This window comes from Mus caroli, unplaced genomic scaffold (genome assembly GCF_978045245.1).
Source record: "Mus caroli unplaced genomic scaffold, Mus_caroli_1 scaffold_6, whole genome shotgun sequence".
Lineage (NCBI taxonomy): Eukaryota > Metazoa > Chordata > Mammalia > Rodentia > Muridae > Mus > Mus caroli.
The window spans coordinates 34,157,515-34,170,970 of NW_028227261.1; the positions used below are offsets into that span (position 1 = coordinate 34,157,515).

Here is a 13,456-nt window from a genome sequence, read left to right on the forward strand (position 1 = left end):
TAGTCTCAGGATGGGACCTGTGTTTTCTTTAAAACTTAAATTGTTACCCAGATTTCCTTTTATGGCTTGCTCAGTCGTGGCAGCTGGGAGGATGAGCTGGGGAAGCATTTCTCACCAGGCTTGCAGAGTGTGCCCTGACTGTAGCAAGTCTCCTGAGCTCCCCAGGAGGAGAAGGGGCGGTCAGGGGTCAGAGACAGTGCCCATGCATTCTGTCTGTTCTTATCTCTGGTAGGACTCCTCACAAAGACGCTGGCTTCCAGTGAGGGCAGCCCATAGATTAGCCAGCTTATACTATTTCCCATGAAAAGACTGATCTGACTGGACCAGCATTGTTTCCTCTTATGTCATGCGTGTATATTTTGAGATAAGCTTGAGTTTGTATGATCGAGGTTCTATACTAATTTTACTAGAATAAATGCAACACAGGGTATCTTTGTCCTAGCTATACAACTTTTCTGTGTCTGTGTTTGTCCAGTAGGGGTCACTGAGAGTTTAGACTCCAGCTGAGACTCACTAAGCCTTGTCCTTGTAGGTAGGTATCTTTATATATTGGTCATTATCTCAAGTGCATCAGCACAGGCATAACATACATGTTACACACGCACAGTAGAGCATTAGCAAAGGATGGGGACTTATATTAAGAGCTCTGCAGATTTAGTGAGTGTTTGAAGAATATTTATTCCAGATGCTAGATGTTTTGTTTTAAGATGAAATTTCTGCTTTGTTGCTCAAGCTGGCTTCAAACTCCAGAACACAAGTGAGCCTCCTATTTTTTTGCCTCCCAGGTGCTGGGGTTACAGGCATGTACTAACCATGCCTAGCTAGATTCTTGATAAAGAATGAAACCAAAGCTATGGTAAAATTGCTTCTGTTTAATTTCAATTTTGTTGTTATTTTGTTTGTTTGAGGTCGCTCTGGCTTCCCTGGTACTAAGTAGCTGAGGCTGGCCTTGAACTCTTTATTTTCCTCATTTTACCTGCTAAGTGCTTACAATAAAGGCATGCTACCTTGCCTTGCTTTGAGAAGTAGCTGTTTTTAAGAAATGAAGGAGCCCATAGTGGTGCATGCCTTTAATCCTAGCACTTCACCTTAAATTCTAGGGAAAGGCAGAAGACCTCTGTGAGTTTGAGTCCAGTCAGCTCTACAGAGTTCCAGGACAGCCAGGGCTACACAGAGAAACACTGTCTCCAAAAACAAAAACAAAAGCAACAACAACATCAAAAATGAAACCAATCCTATAGGTATCCAGGTATTTTACAACTGAAGCCATTTTTATAAGCTGGTCTTTGCTACTTTGTGGTTTCTTCTTTTTCTACTCTTTATCCTCCCAGTGTCATCCCTTAACACTAGACAGGAGAGAAAAAAAGGATAGAGGGGAGAGAGGAATTAGGAAACTATAATTTATTCCCTTTTGTTTGTTTCTTTGAGCATGATTACTAACAAACCATAACCAACGTTATCTCCCCCGCCCCCTGGCCCCACCTGAACTACCACCACCTTCACCTATTGGGGCTCTAGCATTTATATACCCTCTGAAAAGTTCCCAGAATTCCAAATATCACACAATCACAGAAACTATCTGCCGGTGGCAAAACCATGCCTCTGCTAGAGCATGAGGCAAATTATAGTCAGCTCCTGCAGTCAGTCCGAAGCAGTGCCCTCCTGACACCTGGGATTAAAACGAAAGCACACTCTTATATTTCTGTGTTTTGAAACCAAATTCCAAAATTGTCACTACACCTTATTTAATCTGGGTAGCTACTCTGAGAATCTCCCTCCCTCCTCCCTCTCTCCTTCTCTCTCTCTCAACCCCCTTCTCCCTCCCTTTTATTCTCTCCCTTTCTATTATGAGTCGAAAATACATAAATAGTAAGTAGTTTCGCCCAGAGTCTCATAATTATGAGGTGTACTGATGGGGGAGTGCCTATTGGTATGTTTGGTTTTGATCCTTGAACTCTGGTCAGGGGTCATTAGGGCCAAAGGTTTTTTTTTTTTTTTTTTGGTTTTTCGAGACAGGGTTTCTCTATGTAGCCCTGGCTGTCCTGGAACTCACTCTGTAGACCAGGCTGGCCTCGAACTCAGAAATCCGCCTGCCTCTGCCTCCCGAGTACTGGGATTAAAGGCGTGCGCCACCACGCCCAGCAGGGCAAAAGTTTTATTAACTAGAAGCAGAACCCAGGGGGCTGGGGAGATGGCTCAGTAGTTAAGAGCACTGACTGCTCTTCCAGAGGTCCTGAGTTCAATTCCCAGCAACAACATGGTGGCTCATAACCATCCGTAATGAGATCTGACGCCCTCTTTTGGAGTGTCTGAAGACAGCTACACTGTACTTACATTAAATAAATAAATAAATCTTTTTTAAAAAAAAAAAGAAAGAAGAAAAAAGAAGCAGAACCCAGTGGTAGACTCTCAAAGACTAAAATAGTTCAAATGTGGTGTATTTGGTATTTTTGGTGTTTGGAGAGAGGGTCTCACTGTCTAGCCCTGGATGGCCTGGAACTCATTGTATAGACCAGGCTGGCCTCTGTCTATTGGGATTAAAGGTGTGTAACATCATGCCTGGCTTAGATTTAGGTCTTGATCTACCTCTGTTTTCATTGGGAAATTCTTCCTGTTATTTAGTGTTACTGCTAGCGTCTAGAAAACTGTTAAGACCCCATATTAGCTGTTGTGTGCAAAGATTCTGAGCTGGCCCTTTTTCTGAGACTTTGCATGCCTGCCTTCTGCAGGCAAAATCTTCCAGGTAACTTATTGACTTCTTGTATTTATGGTGTCTTGGAAAAACTAAAGTTCCTCATCTGTTCTGTTCTGATTGTTTAGTTTTTAAAACAAGGTTTCTCTGTGTAGCCCTGACTTTCTTAGCATTCACTCTGTAGACCAGAGATTTGCCTGCCTTTGCCTCCCAAAGTGCTGGAATTAAAGGTGTGTGCCACCACTGCCCACCCTTTTTTCCCAGTTTTCTTTTCTTCTTTCTTCATCCTCTCTTGCTCCTCTTCCTCTTCTCTGGTTCATCACCTGTTCTTAGCTAGTGCACACTGAAGATAATTTCCACTTGGCATTTTGTTTGGGAAAGAACTTTTAAAAATGCATTTAGTCTGGGTAGGAGTTAGATGCAGACTCCCCGTTAATGGGTATTCAAGGGAATGAGAATGTTTGGGGGAGGGGAAGGCAATTTATGGCAAGATTTGAGGTCATTTGACATAGGTAAGGCTTCTTTTCCTTGTATCTTCTTTTCTCCGTGTTTATGATGTAGACTACCAGAGTTCCTGAGGAAAAAATAGCTAGAACGTATTATTTTGCTGAGAGAAATGGTCAAAATTCCCTAGGGACATTACTTAAAATTTGGTCCTGTGGCTACTGACCACTACTACCATGGAAACATAGTTTGATTTATTGAGATGGTAGCTTGAAGCTGTTAAATATGTAGTTTATCTTGCCATTTTTTCCTAGCATTAGTCACTGAATGCTTGATGACTGTTAGTCCTTAAGAGCTCTTATGTTTTTATGATAGTAGTTAATATTAGTGAGTTTTTTATTTAATGCATTTCAATAATTTATGCAATGTATGCTAAAAATTAGTGTTTTATCATTGCCCTCTAACTAACTCAGTGTGTAGTTAAGCTCTTTGAATTCTGGATCCCCTTCACAGCTCCTGATTATGTACCACCTCACCCAGTATGAAGCCAGAATTTGAATATAGATTTGGTTAACAGCATAATTAATTAATTAATTAATTTATTTATTTATTTTTATTTTTTGGTGTTTTGAGACAGGGTTTCTCTGTGTAGCCCTGGCTGTCCTGGAACTCACTCTGTAGACCAGGCTGGCCTCAAACTCAGTAATTCTCCTGCCTCTGCCTACCAAGTTCTGGGATTAAAGGCGTGTGCCACCACCACCCAACATATCTTATTAAATGTAAAGCCTTGGTAGAGAGAGAAAGAGAGACAGAGAGACAGAGAGACAGAGAGAGAGAGAGAGAGAGAGAGAGAGAGAGAGAGAGAGAGATATGGATGATGTTTGGGTTTCTCTGTGTAGCCCTGTCTGTCCTAGAACTCCCTGTAGACCAGGCTGGCCTCAAACTCAGTAATTCTCCTGCCTCTGCCTCCCGAGTGCTGGGACTAAAGGCGTGCCCACCACTGCTTACTTCTTTGCCTTCTTAAGAGCCTCAGTGCCTGAGCGGGGCAGAGTGACAAGAACTTGGATGCCAGGTCTAATTCATGTCTGTAGGAATCCCAGAAGTAGCTTGCTCCTTCCTTCCTTCCTTCCTTCCTTCCTTCCTTCCTTCCTTCCTTCCTTCCTCAAGACAAGTCTGTTTATGTAGTGCTGGCTGTCCTTGAACTCACAGAAATCTACCTGCTTCTGCCTGGGATAAATGTGCCTGGGTTCTTTATAGTTCCAAGAAAAAGAAACTTTTGCACATGTATTTATTTTTCTTTTTAAATTCTCAGGTAGATTTGGAAGTTCGTCAATAAAGATAGCTTGACTCCTTTCTTCATGTGTATTATCTGCGGGATTAGCCTACCTAGGACAGTGTGAGTTATCCCAGCGCCAAGGTGAATGGTTTGCTAGTCACTTGTTCTCTGCTCTATGGTTTGGAAATGCATCACAATTTGTTGGACCCAGTTTTGCTTTTGTGCCTCCTTATTTCCTCCCTTCCTTGGCCCCTCCCTCCCTCCTTCCCTTCCTCCCCTCCTGCTCTCCCTCCTCTCCTTCTCTCCCTCCCTCCCTCCCTCCCTTCCTCCCTTCCTCCCTTCCTCCCTTCCTCCCATCATGGTACTAAGTCAAGCTCAGGGATTTGAGCATGCTAGGTAAGTTTTGCCACCGAGCTATCTATGCCCACTTATTATAATATTTTTAGACCCTTATAGCCAATATCTATTTGCTTACTCCAAAAATACTGTTATATTGAGATTTTATGAAAAACATGTAGGCATTTATCTAGGTTAGTAGGACTTGCTGTTCTTACAGGGGACTCAAAATCATCTGTTGCTGTAGATCCAGGGGATCTATCTGATACCCTCTTCTGGCTTCCTTGGGCCCTGAACATGTGGTATACATATATGCATTCAGAAAAACGTTCATACACATTAAAAAAAAAACTTTAAAAATAATCTAGTGAGGGATTAAAACATGTATTCAACTGTATTATAAAGTACTAACCGTCATGAGACAGATACAGTATAGTAAAATAAGAAAGGAGGGTCAGGGAAAACTGGGGAGAAGTGCTGGCTTTAAGATGGCTAATAGAAAGAGGTCCTGAGTCCAGTTCTCAGCAAACACATGGTGTCTTACTATCATGTATAATGGAATGCCCTCTTTTTGCCTACAGGCATTCATGCAGACAGGGCTCTCATATACATTAAATCTTAAAAAAAAAATCAAGTTTCATGTGCAGTGGTTAAAAGTGCTGACTGCTCATGCAAAGGACTTGAGTCAGTACACATATGGCAACTGACACCTTTTTTGTAATCTCATTACAGGGGATCCAGTGCCCCTTTCTGGCTTCCACAGGCACTGCATACAAAAATAAAACACTCAAAACACATAAAATCAAAGTAAATAAATCCTTTAAAAATTACAAATAAGGATACATGGAACATTTAAAATGTACTAGTCATTTTTTGTGTACCAAAGAGATTAATCTTATAGTGAATAAGGGCAGGATTGGTGGGTGAGAGACAGGAATTAGATAAATTAGATAGATTAGATTAGGTTAGGTTATCAAAGTGATGAGATCAGCAACCAGTTTGCCAAGGTGTCACACAGTCTGAATTATGACAACAGTAGCCACTAATGGGTATGCATTAAGCATTTATCTATCTATCTATCTATCTATCTATCTATCTATCTATCTATCTATCTATCTATTTTTAAAGATTTATTTATTTATTATATGTAAGTACACTGTAGCTGTCTTCAGATACACCAGAAGAGGGAGTCAGATCTTGTTACGGATGGTTGTGAGCCACCATGTGGTTGCTGGGATTTGAACTCAGGACCTTCTGAAGAGCAGTCAGGTGTTCTTACCTGCTGAGCCATCTCACCAGCCCCCGTATTAAGCATTTATTGAAGTGCATTAAATCATTTACTTCTTCATATAACTTTAGAAGGCATGTTCTGTTATCAACATTTACAAATAAGGAAATGGAGGTTTCCTTAAGTTGAATACATGGCTCAGAGGCACAATATGTTTTATAGATGATATTCTAGATGGGAACATATGCCCATTTGACTATGATAATGATAATGCCTCAGGTTTGCTGATAAGAAACAGGAAAAAATGTACTTACATTCAGTGAACACTTGAGTATGTGGAATATTCATAGACAGTCTAGGACTTTGCATGTTTATCATTGTCTCAGTATCACAGAAGCAGTCTTGGATGTCTCATAATTCACTTACATGAAGATCACATCCTCTGCCTTTTGACAGATGCTAAGTACTCATGGGAGAATGTAGGGCAAGAGAGTTTCAGGGACAAGCTTTGATGTCTGGATCCTGACAGTTTCAGCAACTTAAGACTTCACATCCCATCTATAATATGCTTTCCCTTCTTCTAAATTTATGGTTGCAAATATATTTGGGTATAGATGTGTGGGTGTGAATTTGATCTTTTAGTTTAGGTCTTAAAACTTTAGTCTTTGTTTGCTGCCATTGGATGCTTTGAGACCATGTAAAATACAGAGCATAGCTTCTTACTGGCTTGCTTTGAGCCTGTTGGCATACATGAAAGAGATTCTGGGGTACTGAGTAGTGCTGAGATTTCTTGTGGTAATGGCTGGGGGAGACTGTCTTCAATCCTGTGAGTGAAGTAATTAGAAAGAAGCAGATCTGCAGTGTGAACAGAGTTCTAATCTTTCTTCTGTGAGGTAGCTTTGGTGGTTTAGGCTTGTGTCCATTTGCTGCTAGCAAGGAATAGTCTGCGTGTAAATGTGTGTGACTTTAAGTAGCCTGTTCTGTGTATAATAAGTGATCTCTAAAAAGAAAACAGCCTCTCCCTTCTGCCAGCCACTAACCACTTCCTGTAAGTGACAGAACACAGATCTCTGTTTCACCAAGTGAAACATCGATTGTATTTTCACCAAGACAGCTCCCTTCTCATTTTTTTTGCCTTCACAAATACACACATACACACACACACACACACACACACACACACACACACGCGCACTTGAAAAGACTGCAGATAAGGATTTCTATCTGGGGTATATAGAAAAGTGATGTATCTAAGGATAATCATATCCTTTCAGGGATATTTATACAGATTAAATGAATAACATATGAGGGTATTTTTGTTGTTATTGTTTTGAGATAGAGTCTCCTTTTATCCCTGGCTGGCCTGACACTCTACTATATTGACCAGGTTACTTTTGGACTTACAGAGATCTGCTTGCCTGTGCTGGGATTAAAGGTGTGTGCCGCCATACCTGGTCTTGAAGTTGCTTATAGTAGTTGCATAAAAATTGTTATATTTTCTTCCAGGTAATTTCATCTTTGAACATTATAGCCCAGACGCAGCTTCTCTGCTTGCTTCTCCATGTGGAGAGCCACAGTTACCTTTGTACCTAGGGCATCTTTCAGAAGGCTGGGTGTTGTGTTTTGTTTTATTTGTTTGTTTGTTTGTTTGTTTGTTTAATTGAGTGAATGAAGCACTATTTCACAAGGGAATCCTTATTTTTTAATTGAATGACTGAACTGTTCTGTTTTATATAAAAAATGTTTCACTGAACTGTGCCATTGATTTTTATTCTTCACTGTTTACTCCTTTAACAAGCACTGTTATGTTACATTTCATTGCATTTCATATGCTAAGCAGAACTGGCTTTTGGTACCTGGTCCCTCTTACTGCAGGATTCCTGAAAAGGATCATTCACATGTCATTGATTTCTTCTCTTTCCCTTTGTTCTTGATTTATTCTGATCAGGTATTCCACCACCACAGCAACACTACCCTTGGTAAAGAACTTAGTGACCTCCACTGACTTGAGTCAGTTCTCAGTCCTCACCTCACATAAACACTGTTGACATGCTAAGTGCTACTTTCTACAACACTTCCCTTACCTTCTCTCAGGACAGCTTGCCCTCTTGGTTCTCTTCCCCTCCCCTCCCCTCCCCTCCCTCACTCCCGTCCTCCTCCTCCTCCTCCTCCTCCTCCTCCTCCTCCTCCTCCTCCTCCTCCTCCTCCTCCTTCTTCTTCTCTCTCTCTCTCTCTCTCTCTCTCTCTCTCTCTCTCTCTCTCTCTCTCTCAACAATGTTCCCTGGTTTTCTTCTCCCACATCTCATGCTGGAGGGTTTCCAAGGCTTAGACCTTGAGATTGAGCTTTTCCCTCCCTGTGTTTACTCTATTTTTATTTATTTATTTAATTTTGTTTTTCGAGACAGGGTTTCTCTGTGTAGCCCTGGCTGTCCTGGAACTCTCTGTAGACCAGGCTGTCCTTGAACTCAGAAAATCCACCTGCCTCTGCCTCCCAAATGCTGGGATTAAAGGCGTGTGCCACCACTGCACCCAGGTTCAGTTTCCAACATCCACATGGACAGTTCACAACTGTCTATAATTCCTGTTCCAGGGGATCTCATACCCTCACACAGACATACATGGAAGCAGAACACCAATGCACATTAAATTTTTTAAAAAATATTTTATTATTTATTCATGTGTATAAATGTATGACACATACGTATGCGTATAGTATCCATGGAAGCTATCTGATTCCTTTGGACCTAGAGTTCTAGGTGTTTTTGAACCACCTGATAGGGATATTGGGAACCAAACTTGAGAACAGTACACCCTCATAACCACTGAGCCATCTCTCCAGCTCTCCTATAGTTCCCCTCCCCCTCCCACACTCATTCTTACAGGAATGAAGCACCATACCAGGTGGAGAAATACAGAGGAACATGCATTTATGGATGATGTTGAATTTAAAAGCTCTTATTGTATTTGTTTTTCCATCAAAGCCCATTAAATATCATTTTGGGCAATAGATTAAAGTCTTTCCATTTTACTAGGAAAATAGTAGGGCAACAGATGTGTAAAGCAGCCCTCTTCTCCCCCTTTCAATAAATGGGATCTCATTCTATAGTCCAGGCTAACAGCAAACTCCTGAGTCTCCTGCCTTAGTGTTATGTACCCTGAGATTGCCAGTGTGTACCATTACACTTGACTAATTTGCATTTTTAAATATTCATGAAACTCTCGGTGCACTAGTGGAAGTGGGTCCATGACTGTAACCTTTCCTGAGTGGAGAGTGGCAAGTGCTGCCCAGGACAAGTGGTGTACTACTCTCAGCTGTTGGGAGCACTTCATAAAATAACTTTTTGAGAGAGGTAGTGGTGGCTCATTTAATTTAGATTGTGTAAACTCCATGCTAGCTTTTAAACGTATTTTATTAGGTTTGTGTGTGCCACACAGCTCACACTTTCTGATGTACAGTTTACTGTATTTGGACAGATGAGAGAACATTATGATACATAGAACACTTCCAGAACCCCACAGCTTTCTTGAGCCAGCTCTTGTAGTGCGCCCCATCTCTTTTGCTTTTATTTCTATTGTTTTCCTATTGTATTTTGCCTATTGCCTTTTGTGTTTGATTTCTCTCACATGTAGACATACAATACTTGAATGTATCCCTAACTTTCTTTTTATTGCAGAGCAGTGGTTCTGTGTATGGACACACTACACTTTAATTAAAAGTTCACCACTTAATAAATTTGAGTTATTATTTTGTATAGTGTTGGTAATTTAACATTCATATACAGGTCTCTGTGTGGGTCTTTCTTTTCATTTTGTGTGATTGTTCTCAGCAAGTTTGCTTGTATTTGTATGGTTAACTTCATAAGCATTTGACTAACTCTTTTCTGAAGTGGTTCTTGTAGTTTATCCCTCCCCAGTCCTTGCCAGAACTTGGAATAATTGCGTTTTTCATTTGAGCCAATCTGGCTTTCAGTAGTGGTAAGGATTCTGTAGCTGGTACAGTACCCACGTCAGGTCTATAAGCAGGCCCTGGATTTGTGGAAGATTTGGTTTTCTGCTATCTTTTAGTTCTTGATGTCCATCCCATACCTCTGACCCTGCTGATGGAAGGTTTTAGTTTTTTGGTTTTTTTCTCCTTAACCCCTAAAAAGTGCCAGGCTGTACTTGTAGAGCCGCTTGCTCCCCTGATACGCAGTGCTCCCTCCGCTCTGTGAGCTGGGGTCTGTGGACTCTCCTCTAGTTGCAGCTGTGGAAGGTTGCGCTCTGGCTGTGCCAAGGCTCTTGTATACTTTGCCTCCTCCCTGCTAGAGTTTCTCCAGTGCTTCTGTGACTCTTTTCTTCTGGCTACATCCTGAAGTCTGGCATTCCAATCAGTCAGAGAATGGAAAGTTCAGAGTGTGACGTCCTCTGGTCCTCTGACACCCTCCCCTCTTGTAGAAAGGTCTGAGGTTTGTTTAAGCTGACCGGAGGATGCCAAAGATAGAGGTTTGAGTCAGCTCTACACTGACTTTGGCCTCCTTCTCACTCTTCTTCCTCCTTCCCTTCCCCCTCCCCCGACAACCAGTTGTTTTCTGGGCTTTGTCTGAGACACACTGTAGTTTTAGTCCCAGTAGTTTGCTGCAAAAAGCGCAGAGTCGAGATGGGAGAAGCTGCCAGGAAGTTTCTGACCACATTAAGCCTGGGCATCTGCCTCTGCCGCTGAGCTGATAGTAAGGGGCAGCATAAGCTCAGGAGAAAGGCATCCCGAGGCAGCCCTGGGCTCCGCCTGTGTGCCTGTGTGAGGCTCACTAAAGGAGGAGAAAGGACAGGCCTGGAAATGCCTCTTTTGGATTCATCTTATTTGCCGCCAACCCTCTTTATTTTGACTCACATTCTTGGAATTGCTGGTATTCTGTACTGGAAGAGCTGTGCCAGAGACAGAGCAGGTAACTAAGTGGTGCCTCCCTTCTTGAATCTTCTGTGGGGCTCTTAGGGTGGGGTAAAGCGGGGAGATCTTCCCACTTGATTGTTTGCTTTAAAGGGCCAGTGCACCCTTCAGCTGTTGTGCTGTCAGGGGATGGAGGGGAGAGACACAGGGAGAGGGGAGGGAGAGGGGAGAGAGAGGGAGGAGAGGGAGAGAGGGAGAAAAGGAGAGAGAGAGAGAGGGAGAGGAGAGGGGGATAGAGGGAGGGAGAGGGAGAGGGAGAGGGAGGGAGAGAGAGAGAGCGAGAGAGAGAGAGAGAGCGCGCACCAGTCAGACTCCTTCCTGTTCTTGTGACACTGGCTGAGGGCCTGGGTAGATGAGATGATGACTGGTTTTGCTGTTGAAGGGAAGTGCCCATTGCTCTAGCGTCCTGCCTCAGAGGATTAAGGCCTTCCTTCCTTTGCTTTCTCAATCACCAAATGGAGTTTTGGAATCCGTTGCCTTCTTCTGAAGTGTGGGATGGGTGTAGGCAAAAGAGGAGGGTGATTACAAGGGAAGGGTTGTGTGGCCTCCTTTCTGAGGCACACTCAGTGTTGCTCTCCGATGCAGTGGTTGCTGCTCCTTCCTGGGGCTATACCTAAGTCACACGTGTTAGGAAGTTGGTTGTGGAAGTTGGAAGTGGTTGTTTTGTCCCCAGGAAATCAGACTCTGATCATCGTGCACTGGAGCTTTGGAGATCCCTCTGTTCATTATGCTGTCCTCCATGCTTTCTGACTGCCCCAGTACACCTGGCTCTAAGTGGCTGTGTGAGGGCTGTGGGTGTGCTTGTCTGGAGTGCACCCTTGGGTCTCAGGCTTTTAATGTTGTCACTGATGACCTTCTTCTAGACTACTTAGGTACTTGTTACTGGTCTCTTTAAGCTAAGACAGGGCTTGATGACCTGTTACTTATATTTCTATGAAAAGTTCATCAATGCTTGACAGAATTAGAATTAGACCCTGTTGATTCCCCAGTGTCCTTTTCTGGTTAAGTCCCAGAAAAGCTGTTGGCTAAGTATTCAGGTTCACTGTGTGGCTCTATCAGCAGAAACAGAGGCAGACATTTACAATTATGTGTGCTTGTATGGTGCTATGTTTAAGGGGCACCCCAAAGTGACATGCTTGTATTTGAGCTTGTATTAGAATGAAATGGGTGGCTGGGCCAGTGACATGCATCTGCAGTACTAGAGCTAAGAAAGCTAAAGCTGGGAGATCTTGAGGGAGCCTATGTAGTGAGCCTTTGTCTCAAAATAACCACAGATGCAGGCTTAGCCTAGTATAAGCCCCTGGGTTCAGTCTGAAAAACACTAAAAAACAGAATGAAAAGGGCAGGCAGTGTTTGAATCTATGATTTGTCATTTATGAAATGAAGATGACGTTTAGATAGAGTCTGCAGTTTTCCTTTCTAGTGCATTGTAGGAATGAGATTGGTTAATGGCTTTAAAGTTTATCTTCAGTATAGAATGTTTTATGGGATTTAAGAGCCATTGACTCCCTTTTAAGTGCTTTTTTATGTTTTAAAATATTACCTTTACAAACAACAATGAAATACATTGAAATTAAAAGAATATAAATGCTTTGTAAGCCTTCCATTAAGTGAAGTGGCTTTGATACTAATGCCTGGACTGAGAATGCACTGCAGTGGATTTATCCTTAGAATGAGATGATGATGGCTGTTAGCTGGAAACAGTGGCTACTAAGCCATCCACGCACACACGTAGAGGATTCTGGACCCATCTTATTAGCATTTCAATTTCAATGTGCATTTTGTCTGTTGAGATGTGTTTTGAAAATAATGTGTATATTCTAATTATTGCTTACCAAATGGAGGTAACCGGAATAAAATTTCTTCACTATTTCTGCATATTTGTATTGCTCATAAAAATATACATAATGAAAATATAAAAATTCTCATTTTCTATCTCTGTCTCTGGCTGAAAATTTAAAACCCTCCTGCTTCAGCCTCCTCTAAGTGCTGGATTGTAGGCATGTGCCACACATCTTATGGAATATTGACTTTTTTACCTGGTCTATTTTTGTTATTTAATTACAACATATGGAATGTAAAGTCCTATTCCTAATAAATTCCAGACAAATGCGAGTTGCATGGGTCAGATGTTTAATCCATGATTGCATGGGTGACACATTGTATAGTGATGTAAACTGGTTACAGTGTATATGGAAGGGTTTGGTCTTGTATCTCTTTTGTAGTCATTTTTACATAGTATAAATAATGGTCATAATTTTAGCTACTGAAGCTGTTCAGTTTTGAAATGTATTCAACCCTTTGAAGATTATATTTTGGTTTATTTCAGATAAATGGTGATAATGTCTATTGCCATTTTATTTATTTGTCTGTGTGTATTGCCTGCCTATATGTATGTACAACAGGTGCATGCTTGGCACTCCTGAAGGTCAGAAGAGAGCATGGGATCTTCTGAAACTGGAGTATAAATGTTATGAGCCACTATGTGGGTGCTGGCCCTTTGCAGTAGCAATAAGTGTCCTTAACCACCGACCCATCTCTTGGGCCTCATGTTTG

At 41.9% G+C, this 13,456-nt stretch overlaps 1 protein-coding gene across 16 annotated transcripts in view; it reads left to right on the forward strand.

The window, feature by feature from the left end:
* Macf1 (microtubule actin crosslinking factor 1) overlaps nt 1-13,456 on the forward strand; it is a 341,227-nt gene that overhangs the window by 106,070 nt on the left and 221,701 nt on the right. Inside the window, exon 1 of one of the 16 annotated variants that reach the window (XM_085838980.1) lies at nt 10,574-10,898. The exons of the other annotated variants lie outside the window; for them this stretch is intronic. Within the exon in view, the coding sequence (XP_085695106.1) occupies nt 10,790-10,898 (109 nt within the window). The 5' untranslated portion in view covers nt 10,574-10,789. Of the gene's footprint in view, nt 1-10,573; nt 10,899-13,456 lie in introns of those variants that run through there. 16 annotated transcript variants of the gene reach the window in all.